This window comes from Octopus bimaculoides, chromosome 2 (assembly GCF_001194135.2).
Source record: "Octopus bimaculoides isolate UCB-OBI-ISO-001 chromosome 2, ASM119413v2, whole genome shotgun sequence".
Classification (NCBI taxonomy): Eukaryota; Metazoa; Mollusca; class Cephalopoda; order Octopoda; family Octopodidae; genus Octopus; species Octopus bimaculoides.
Window position 1 is genome coordinate 191,585,414 of NC_068982.1, and position 12,354 is coordinate 191,597,767.

The 12,354-nt window shown below is 39.5% G+C and overlaps 1 protein-coding gene across 8 annotated transcripts in view; it reads left to right on the forward strand.

The window, feature by feature from the left end:
• LOC106879914 (anoctamin-8) overlaps positions 1-12,354 on the forward strand; it is a 111,185-nt gene that overhangs the window by 35,949 nt on the left and 62,882 nt on the right. The window contains exon 1 of one of the 8 annotated variants that reach the window (XM_052965816.1): positions 2,605-3,079. The exons of 6 other annotated variants lie outside the window; for them this stretch is intronic. In XM_052965816.1, coding sequence (XP_052821776.1) covers positions 3,051-3,079 — 29 coding nt within the window. In that variant the 5' untranslated portion in view covers positions 2,605-3,050. Of the gene's footprint in view, positions 1-2,604; positions 3,080-12,354 lie in introns of those variants that run through there. One more of the 8 variants, XM_052965819.1, reaches the window with a different exon arrangement.

Consider the following 12,354-nt stretch of genomic DNA (forward strand, 5'->3'; position numbering starts at 1 on the left):
CTCTCTCTCACACGCACACACACTGTCTATCTCTCTCTCTCACACACACACACACACACACAATCTCTGTCTCTCTCTCTCTCTCACACACACACTCTGTCTCTCTCTCTCTCACACACACACACTGTCTATCTCACACAAACACATACACACACACTGTCTATCTCTTTCACACACACACACACACATCTCTCTCACACACTGTCTCTCTCACACACACACACACACACACACTCTCTCTCTCTCTCCTACACACATCCACCCATTTCAAATGGAAGTGAGTTATGGCCTGGTACATGTTGAATGTTTTTGCTAATTATTTTAAGTTGCTTTCTGGTCACCAGGTGTAGACGGAGACAGCCTGTCACCTATGCCATCTTTGACCCAGTGGCACATTTATCAAGTGACAGCTGGAGGGAGAGTGAGAGCTGCACCTCTGCTCAGCCACCACTCGAAACAACAAGACACTAAGGCTTTGCTCAAAGATGCAACAATTTACCTCTTTACTTTTTGACGTGCCATGCTGGAGCACTGCCTTCAATTATTTCTAGTTTAATGGATCAACCCCTGTACTTTTTTTTACACCTGGTAGTTATTCTGTTAGTCTCTTTTACCAAACCACTAAGTTATGGGGATATAAACATATCAACACTAGTTGTCAAGTGATGGGAGGGGGGACAAACACAGGCACAAGGACACACATATTGAACAGGCTTCTTACAGTTTCTGTCTACCAAATCCACTCAAAGCTTTGGTTCACCTGAGGCTGCTATGCAGTGGAACTGAACCTGGAACCATGTGGTTTGAAAGCAAGCTTCTTACCAGCCAGCCATGCCTGTGCCTGGCCTAGGAATTGAAACTCTTCTCTTATGATTGTTAAGTCAACACCCTAACCACCAGGCCATGTGTTTTCATACCAGAACATTTCTAATAACACATGTAACCAGCAGTGGAACTCATTGACCCTTTTGACCCCAACCCACCTGAAGCTGGTCCTGTTTCTCTCATAGAATTTCACTTGGGATCTAAAGGGATCTAAATTTAAAGCTTACCCTTCCAAATTCCATCCTGATTTATGCTCTTTTACTGAAAGACATATTTTCACAGAAGAAAAGAAAGAACAAAGTGTAAAAGATCAAATCACTGCGACAAAGAAACTCAGAACTGCTTCACCAAGGAAACGAAGAAAAGGTGGGGGGGGGGAGTAGAAGTTTGTACATCCCAGAACAAACGGCATGTTTAGTCAAGCCTCACAGGCATGATTGCAAAGGTGTTGCCATGGAGAATGGCCAGTGACACTCAGTGCAGCAGTCATCTCACTTCGCATGGCTTATTTTTTCGACTGGCTGCAATTATCCCAATTTTGCAAAGGAAATCAACAGTGCGGGGTCCAAGAACACCAGACATCTCGACAGTGGCTGCCACAAACTGATACAGCAGCCAATCAGACCTCTATTTATCTTTCTCTACTCTGCATTATGGGCTGCAATACCTGGGTTTGCAACCAGAGAACGTGTCACAGCATGTTGCATCCCAGATTAGGGATCTGCACCCAAATTCCAGTTTAATAACGACAAAATTATTTTAATAAATTCTTTATTGTTTTCAAAATTAATTGAAACAAAAGCAGTGGATTTCAAGAGAAATAGGGTAGTGAAAGCGGTTTAACTGGCTGTTGTTATAGTTAAGGTCTTCTGTGGGGTTACTGTGAAGGTCTATACCCACATCTTGCTATGAGGAACTCTCTTGGAAATTCTTTTCTACTCTAGGTACAAGGCCCGAAATTTTTGGGGTAGGGGCCAGTCAATTAGATTGACCCCAGTATGCAACTGGTACTTAATTTATTGACCTCGAAAGGATGAAAGGCAAAATCGACCTTGGCGGAATTTGAACTCAGAATGTAAAGACTGACGCAATACCACTAAGCATTTCGCCCGGCGTGCTAACCATTCTGCCAGCTGGCCCCCTTGGGAATTGTCATAATGGTACCCAGCACCCTCCCACTTCCTTACCTACCCTTTGCTGGGGTCATCTACCTCTTTTGACAGGTAATGCTTTTCTGTTTCTAGCATTTCCCTCCCCTCTCCCTTCACACTGCTAAGTTGGTGGTGGGGATAGTAGGGTGGCATCTCAGTTTAGTCACCAATGCCTTCTCTCGCCACCAACCATATACTGGATTACATGTAGCACCCACAACTATCGGACGTAAGTGTACCTAGGACTACATTATCCAATGTACTGTTTTAAAAGAATGACTAAAATGTGATTTCGAGGAATGTTTGGCTGCTATTTCTATCTGGTTGAGTCACCTTATAAAGGCTTCCTCTAACGAACACTCATTGTTGTTTCCAATCTGTAGTAGTAGTAGTAGCGGTGGTGGTGGTGGTAGCTGTTGTCACCAAAACTGTTCTTGTTAAAAAGAAAAAAAAAAAGCTGTTACTGTCATTTCTTCTCTTTCTGATGTAAGTGTTGTTGTTGTCGCTGTATCAGGTTTTGCTGAATCTGTTCCTGTGCGACCAATATGTTTGTTTGTTTGTTTGTTTATTTATTCAAGATGTTTGAAACCACAAACAACAACAACAACAACAACAGCAGCAGCAGCCAACAACAGTTTGTTGACTCAGTTCTCTATTTCACACAACTCACAGCTTCAATCCATTTCTCTGTCATTACTATCAGACCTACACGGGGGTTGTTTAGCCCCAGGTGGTCCTACAGGGAACAGACCTATGATCAAAAGCATTCTAACCATGACCCATCCTGTCTGTATGCAAGGAGTCCAGGACCACTTTATTCACTGTGTTTTTCTAATCCAGTGAGGTGTAATTTGAGGAAGATTTAACTGCTATTTCTTGCAACCACACAAAGACTCCTTCATTGACTCGTGTTACCTGCTGTCGTATCAAAAGTGTTACCTGCTCCATCCCCACCATCCCCACAACCCCCCACACATGACGAAATTCTATATAAGCATTTGATATTGGTAGCAGGTAGCCGAGGCAAGAAGATCTTCTCTCTTGGAGTAAAGAATATTGTGAAGAATTCTGTAAATGTTTACCGAAGTTCTGCAAGATGCCAGGTAGGTGTTTCACCATCTTTCACCGATGCCTATGCCATTACTGAGCTTCTCAAAAGTGAGAAATCAACAAAATAATTCTCAATCTTTGGATTGTTTTTGTGGCCTTTGTTAGTGTTGTTGTTGTTGTTGTTAGCTGTCAAATCCTGGGGTTGATGTAATTGACTTTACTCCCCCCACCCCACCCTCTCCTAATTTCACACAACATACTTTGCAGTCTTGCTTCCAACTCGTTATGGTTCCAAGTTCAAATCCGAGTGAAGTCAACTTTGCTTTTTTCATCCTTTCACTGTTGATAAAATAAAATACCGGTAAAATACTGGGTTCGATGAAATTGACTAATGCCCCCCCCCTCCTCCAGATTACTGGCCTTGTACCTAAATCAGTGAAGATTCTTCTTCTTCTTCTTCTTATTGTTCTGCACTACAAAGTACCAGTTGAGCTCTGGCATTGATGTCTTTGAATTATCTCCACGCTTAAAATTGCTGACCTTGTGTCAAAATTTCAATTCATCATCATCATCATCATCATCATCATCATCATCATTATTATTGTTGTTGTTGTTATCATCATCACCTTTCATGAATATTTTGAGGTTCCTTAAGAATTTTTGAGATTTTGTGAAGTGTTCTAGAAAGATTTTCTTTGAGGGTTTTTTGAAGTTTATTAAGCTTTTAAAAAATTTTTCTTTAACCCTTTCATTACTGTATTTCTGTTGAGATGCTCTGTGTTTCTTTCAATTAATTTCAAATAGAACAAAGAATTTAGTAAAATAACTTAGTTGTCATTTAGCCAGTGTTAGGAAGATAAATTGTGACTAAGGTTTGGTGGAAGATTTTAATTCAAAACTTATGAAAACAGAGGCAGTTTCAGCTAGGTTGGTATCGAAAGGGTTAAGAATTGTTTCTCTATTATATATTTTAACCCTTTTGTTATCATATTTGTGTTGAGATGCTCTGTGTTTCTTTCAATTACTTTAAATATAACAAAGAATTTAGTAAAATAACTTAGTTGTCATTCAGCTAGTGCTAGGAACATAAATTGTGACGAAGGTTTGGTGGAAGATTTTAATTCAAAACTTATGAAAACAAGACATTTGTACTCAGAGCCAGAGCCAGTTTCAGCCGGGTTGGTCACAAAAGGGTTAAGCAATTTTTGAGGTTTCTAAAATACTTTTCACCTTCTCTTGTCTTGTTCTTAATTGCTTTTAACTTTTCTTTCTCTCCTACAAATAGTGTCTCTCTGTTGTCCTACTTTATTATGTATATATACATATCATCATCATCATCATCATGTAACTCTGTTGTCCATGCTGGCATGGGTTGGACGGTTTGACTGAGGACTGGTGAGCCGGATGACTGCACCAGGGTCCAGTCTGATCTGGCAAAGTTTCTACAGCTGGATGCCCTTCCTAATGCCAATCACTCTGAGAGTGTAGTGGATGCTTTTTACATGCCACTGTCACGAGGGCCAGTCAGGTGGTTCTGGCATCGACCACGTTTGAATGGTGTTTTCTCCGTGCCATTGGCACGAGACCAGTCAACCACCACTGGCATCGACCAGTCAGCCACCACTGGCATCGACCAGGCAGCCAGCGCACACACACACACAGACACACGTATATAATGTACTGTTTGCTTGTTGGCAGGATCAGCAAAAAAGTACTCAATTAAGTGAGAGAGAAAAAAATGGATATCATTTACTGAATACAGGAGTTACAGAAGAGTTATTTAAAGTTTCCGGTTCAGGTGGGGCAGAGTAATTGGACAGGCTTGTACGGTACACCAAGCATGATCCAGCAATGGCCTTTTTTATTTCACCTGATTAATTTGTCACATTGTGCACAGCATATTTCACAAGCCCAACTGACCGTTACACTGACCGAGTTATTTACTAAACGGGGAGTTAGTGACATAAATAACGACAAGAACACATTCATATTGGTGCAGGGACAAAGCACACAGAAAAGGGAGGTTAGCAGAATAATGTGAGATGGATGAAGGGATGAGAAACAGAACAAGTGGCTGGTTGGTTTCTGATGGGGGAAGTAAGGGTATGTGCTGCACTTGATATTAAATATGGCTCTTGCTATGAATTATAAATCACCTTGTGAGTGAGTTTGGTTGACAGAAACTCTGTGGAAACTCATCATATATAAAGCATGTATGTGTTTCTGTTTGGCCCCACCACTGGTTGCCAACCAGTGTTGGTTTGTTTATGTCCCAGCAATTTAGCATTTCTTCAAATGTGCTGATGGAGTTAGTACTGACACTTGATTTATTTGACTTAAGGTGGTGCTCCAGCATGGCTGCAGAATGCACGTGCATGAAATTGAAAATATAAATTTACCCATCGCACCCTGTGTTTATACATACATATATATATATATATATATCTCATCATCATTGTCATACTCGTCGTTTAACATCCATTTTCCATGCTGGCATGGATTGGACAGTTTGACTGAGGACTGGCAAGCCAGGAGGCTATATAGATACATGCACACACACACACACACATACAATCTTGTTTGTTTTCAAATTCCATTTGCATATAGTTATTTATTTTGTTATTTGTATTTTAATTCTAATTTATATTTCATTTGTTGACTCTGCTACCACCACCATTACCACTGCTACTGCCATCACATCACCACCACATCCCTGGTCGTAAGAGTGCATTAAGAATCATTAGAATCAATTTAGTTATCAGTTGTGTAATTAATCTGAAATTTGTTGACTAACAAAATACGTTTTAATCGTTAATCTCTTCCAAACTCTTGGATTTGTTGAGCATTAATCAGTTGTTTCTTACCTGTCAATGGCTTATCTTTGATCTGTGTGCAGTCTCACCTGTATTAAAACTATCATGTTATCATAATCCGGTTACATCAGGATGTTTTCTTTCATAAGATCTACCTGTAATTTCATAAGATCTACCTGCAATTTCACTCCAGCAATCTGCTGTGGACCCTTTCTTTGACCGATAAAGACCCTGTAAGATTTTAGGATCAACGTTATCTTTTACTTGTTTCAGTCATTAGAGTACAACCCCAGGACTTTTTTTTTTTTTTTTTAAATCCTGGTACTTATTCTATCGATCTTTTGCCAAACTGCTAAGTGACAGGGACGCAAACATACCAGCACCAGTTGTCAAGTAGGACAGTTTCTGTCTACCAAATCCTCTCAAGGCTTTGGTCAGCCTGGAACTGTAGCAGAAAACACTTGCCCAAGGTGCCACATGGTAGGACTGAACCTGGAACCATGGGGTTGGGGAAGCAAGCTTCTTATCACACAGCCATCACCATTATCATCATCATCATCTTTGTCATTGCCATTGTTGTCATCACCATCATCATCATCACCATCATAGTTGTTGTTTTCAGGTCTGTAATAACAGTAGTTGTTGTCATCAAAGCTTTCCTCATTAAAAAAAACCTGTTACTGTTCTTCTTCTTCTTCCTCTTCTTCTTCCTCTTCTTCTTCCTCTTCTTCTTCTTGATGTAATTATTGTTGTATTAGGTTGTGCTCAGTCATGTATGACCAATATTTTCTCAACACTATTGTTTATTTGTTGCTTGTTTAAAATGTAATGTCACAAACAACAGCAGGCATCATCATCAGCGTCATCATCATCATCATCATCATCAGCGTCATCATCAGCATCATCATCATCATCGTCTCCTCTCCTTTCGATGCCTGACATGAGTTACATGAATTGTTTCCCCGAGAAGAGCTGAACAATCACATTTTGCTTGAATTTCCCATTTTTTAGTAAGAGTTTTACACCTTAATTATGCCTGCACCTCTACCATTACCTGTTTCCCAAGTTAGGGAATTTTGATTCCAAAGGGATTAAAAAGTGCAGAGCTACAGGGTGATTGGTCAGTTGACAGGGAATGTCAACAAACCTCACTGGTTGCAGTCCAATTACAAATGGTGACGAAATTGTCTGTAGCATAGCTGCAGAATGATGATTTATATATATATATATATATATATATTAAGGGCATTACTACAGAATAATGCCAAATAATTATATTCTTGAGAATAGAAATTTCCCTTACAAATTTTTTTACACACTGGCTTCCTGATAAAATTCTTGTAAAAGATTTTTATCCTTTTTTGAATTTATTAATCAAATATATATATATATATATATATATATATATAGATGCAGGTGTAGCTGTGTGGTTAAGATGTTTGCTTCCTAACCACATGGTTCTTTGTTCAGTCCCACCGTGTAACATCATCTTGGGTGTGTGTCTCCTATTATACCCTTAGACCAACCAAAGTCTTGTGGATTTGGTAGATGGAAACTGAAGAAGACTGTCGTGTGTGTGTGTGTGTGTGTCTTTGTGTCTGAGTTTGTCTTCAATCATTGCTTGATGGTGTTGGTGTGTTTATGTTCCCATAACTTGCCAGTTCAGCAACAGAGACCAACAGAATAAGTACCAGGTTTAAAAACAAACCAGTACTGGGGTCAATTCATTCAACTTTAATGTATCTATAGAATCTGGCTGAGGGAGAGAGGTTGGGGGCAAAGGCATTAGCTATGATATGTTTGTATAAGACCTCCATTGATTGGTTGAAGGAAAGAGAAGAGGAGGCTGCATCATATGGGCAGGAGTGTACTGAATTATCCCCGTTTTGAGTAGAGACCTGCTCCATATACTTGCGCCTGTGTGGCCTCTGTTAAAGCACACCCAAGGGTGGCCTTAAACCAGGAACCGTGTGAAGTCCACTCTGTCAAAATACTCTACCAACTGTCTTTGCTTGAAAAGAACTTGTGGAAGATGTTTACCTCTCGTCAAGAAAATATTTTAATTATCTTCAACCAAAACTGATAACACGGCTTCACTTGCTAATTACTTTTAATGTGTTTTAAAAGAAAGTGCAAATCTAATTATGTTATCATTCTTCTAATTATCTAATTATACAATCACTACATATTAAGATAAATGTATTCCACCAAGAAACTAAATATAATTTCTTATAATTAATTAATTGACTTCATTACAGTATATTCAAACTCCTCAAAGGAAAGCTGATATGCTAAGGTGAAAGTTTATCTGGGTACAAGGTAAACTTAGACAGTTTGAATAGAGAAACTAACCAATCTGCTGATGTGTTCATAAAACAAACTGTGTAATTGGAACTGTTCTTGTCTGCAATGAAGTGTCTCATGATATGTCTTGTAATCTCTTTGATGTTTCTCTGACAAGTATGAAGAGCTGCTAACTGAGAAGAATGAAGTGTTTGTTGTGTATTTTGTTGGTGGGGGGCAAGGGATTAAATATCTAGAAAGAACATTTGATGGGTAAATCTGTGTACGACAAGACACACTAGAAAATGAAATGTTATCTGGAAGCTAGGAATTAGGGCATCTCTTTTTTTTTTTTTTTTTTTACTTCTGCTTTAATTTGGGGTTTTCACTTTGGGACAAATGGTAGAATGACCTGAACTCCCTGGCTTTGAGGACAGAACAATAAAAGACTGTATCATGAACAGTAGCTTTCTTCTTTAGAACCACAAAATATTTCAACCTGTAACAACTCTGAAAATTCTGCAAAACTCTGGAGAAAGATGCAATGGAGTACTTCCACGTTGGAGTACTTCCACATTGGAGTACTTCCACGTTGGAGTACTTCCACATTGGAGTACTTCCACGTTGGAGTACTTCCACGTTGGAGTACTTCACTATGGAGTACTGCCAGAATGGCAGACTTCCACATTGAAGTACTTCCACAATAGAGTACTGTCAGAATAGAGGACTTCCCTTTGAAGCACTTCCACAATGGAGTACTGTCAGAACGGAGTACTACCAGAATGGGGTCCTGTCCCAATTGAGGACTGCCACAGTGAAATCCTGCTGTTACACAAACAATTTAAAATTATACTGAAATAAAAGACATTTCACTGTTTAACTCTGCACTCCAAACTCTTCTATACAGAAATAATGTCTCCTTCCTCTTCCTTCTCTACTGCTACTACAATGGCCTCTATTCATTAAACCTGATTGGTTCATACCACCATTACTCATACCCCCTGGTCCCACATTAGTCGCTATGACTAATCCTTCTTCCTCAGACACCCCTTACCCTGGAATTCTCTCACTGCAGATTATTTTCCTGTTGGCCATAAAGTTAATGTCAACTTTGGATGGTCATAAAGCTGTGACCAACCTCAGAGGGTCAGTGAATGTCTTCGACATAGATCCTTCCTCCAATAATCCCAGTGATCCTGTGAGGACCTATTGAAAATGTGGTCATGTCACCTGACCCTACATCAAACCATTAAAGATCTATCCTGTACAGAGTGGTTCTGGACACCATCTGGACACAGCTGCTACAACAGTAGCAAACACATGCAAATAGATAGGATTTTTATATAGTCACTTGACGTGCTAGAAATAGTAGCTATATCTCCTGCAATTCTCACGCTACCACCTTTGAATCAGAATGGAAAGGTATGTTGTATAACTGAGGACTTGTTATATTATGTCTGAAGACTAGGGGAGGATGGTCAAGAATGGAATGTCAGCTAGATCAAACTAGATACCTTCTTCTGTTTCCCCTTCCTTCATTCCTTCATGTTTAATATTGTTTTCTTATTTATCAATATTGATTCAAAGATCAACTTGACCTTTCATCTTTCTCTGGCCAATAATCTCCACCTCCTCCTCCTCCAAATTATGTCATTGCCAAGGTAATCATTGCCATTCATTCTTCCACAGTCTTCTTCATAGTTTTCTTCTTCTGTTATTGGGGAAACCAATGATGTGATAAATGGGTTCATGGGGCGGGGTACTCCCTCCACTTGAAATCTGAACCCTCAGCTGTCATCATCTTGTTTGAAGCAGGAATACATTTGAGGTAGAAGTGTAGTTGACCGATTATAGACTGGACTCTCACTCATACAGGCAGGGGGATAGTATTTCCTCTCTTGAGCTTAGGATGTTGGTTGTAGTTAGGATGTTCGAGTTGCACAAAAGCTGCATCTGGAGCTACATATATTGTAGGCCTTTGCTTGTGCTATGGTACTCTACATGTCAGTAGAGTTGTTGGTACCACTGTCTTTCAGATACCAGTTGTACTTTGAGAGTCATGTAGAGTTCCCTATGCAGACCTTAAATTCAGTGTCTATGAGACTGATATACATTTTGGTTGTATCCTTGCTATTGTATACTTCAGCTTTGTAAATGAGTTCTTTAGAGAGGCATTTATTTTCAAGCAGACATTGTGACCTGTCTCTGAAATTACAAATTCATGGGGCTGGCTTTAAATTGTTGGTATATGCAGCTGTTTCATTGTTGTTCAATATCTGAAATCCGATATCATCAGCTGACGTAACCATATTCATATTGAACAGTTTATTGTATCTGTGTGGTCTAAGCTAGTGCTCTCTTATTTGAGAGAAATCATCCAGTAAAATTGATGCATATGTTTATACTGCTGAGAGGGGGGATGGGTGAAACCCCGTTCTGTTTCTGATTATCTCTCCTTTGTTCTCTTTGTTCCTTTGCTCCTGTTTTCCCCTCCTTGTCTTTTCTCCTCCTTGTCTTTACACCCTACAATAGAATTATAAATATATTAAAAATGGGGAAAGTCAGTTTATGGGATTACCTTAGGTTTCCCGTCCATAAAGGGTTTAGCTTTATGACGTATCGTCAGATCCCCAAAACACTATTTTGAAGAGTCTTGGGCCAACAGGTTTTGAGATTTGATGATACACCATAAAACTAAACCCTTTATGGATGAGAAACCTTAGGTAATCCCATAAACCAGCCTCCCCCATTTTTAATATAGACTGATCTACATCTTAGAGTGTGCTTCTTCTTTTGGATTTATATTTTTTACAAACGTTATATATATATATATATATAAATGAATAAATAAAACCTCCAACAAAAATCTCCAGTCTTGCTTGATGACCCTGGGCACTTATTAGTGAAACTCCTGAGTAACAAGAAACAGACTTCACCAAAATAAAAGATATTATTCATCTCTATTATGGTATTGAGTACCCTTTCTTCTAACAGTGAATGCTATATATCTCATAGTGGTCTGCCCTTGGGCAGGTCCTATGCATGTGAACCTTCTCCACCACTCTCTATATGACCTGAGAGGGCCCATACTCACCCTTGCCATCGTTAAGTAGATTACAGGAACTTCAGCTGTTGTGACCAGACTTGGAATGAAGGCTGGAGAGGTTTCCCATTGCCTTCTCCAGGCAGGTGGGATTTGAACTCAGAATGTAGAGAGCTGGAAGATATACCGTAAAGCATTTCTGCTGACGCTTCAACGCTTCTGCTACTATTTCCCTTGTAGAGCAATGGGGGAAAAGATGAAGTGTTTTGCTCAATAGCGTAACATGCCTCCCCATCTGGGTGAATGCATGTGAATGCCACACACATTCACTATATATATATATATCTCACAGTATCAAGCAGACCATCAGATACTGTTATACACCACTGATCACAATGCTTTTCTAATTCTGTCTTGATTGCGGCATTCTTATCCATCTTGACCCAAATCACTTAACTAGAACACCTTGCCAAGTGGCCCTTTTCTGATCCCTTGGATACCACTTGCCACCTGCACGGGTCCACCTGTTGTCTGTCAATGTTGTTTTCAATGTTGTTGTCAATGTTGTTTTCAATGTGCTCTCATAATGATATTCCTTGCATGGCCCTACGTGCACACACACACACACACACACTCAGTAGTCTTCTTTCAGTTTCTTTCTACCAAATCCACGAATAAGGCATTGGTTATTCCAGGGTTGTAATAGAAGACTCTTGCCCAATGTGCCACACAATAGTTGCAAAGTAAACTTTTTAACCATACAGCCATACTGTTTACACACACTCTCCCCTCCCCCCCTATTAGTTTCCAATTGGTTTTTTTTATTTACATAAAACTGTTGTTTCACTCAATCAATATTGACCCAGTATTTACCAGTGATTATTGATTGATACTGGGGTGAGTTTTTTTTTTTTTTGTCCAATTTTCACAGAACAGCAATAGTGGTTAGCATAATCAGCCACAACTGCTGCACCACCACTACCACCACTACTATAACTATATACTAGTAGTAGTAGTAGTAGTAGTAGTAGTAGTAGTAGCAGCAGCAGCAGCAGCAGCAGCAGCAGTGATTGTGTAGTTTTGAAAATAAAATCTGTTGCGGCTGCTGAAAATCCTATAGAATTGCAGACCATTGTTCCATATTCTTGTAAACAAGAAACAAAGATAAGAAAAACAAATTAATGAATCC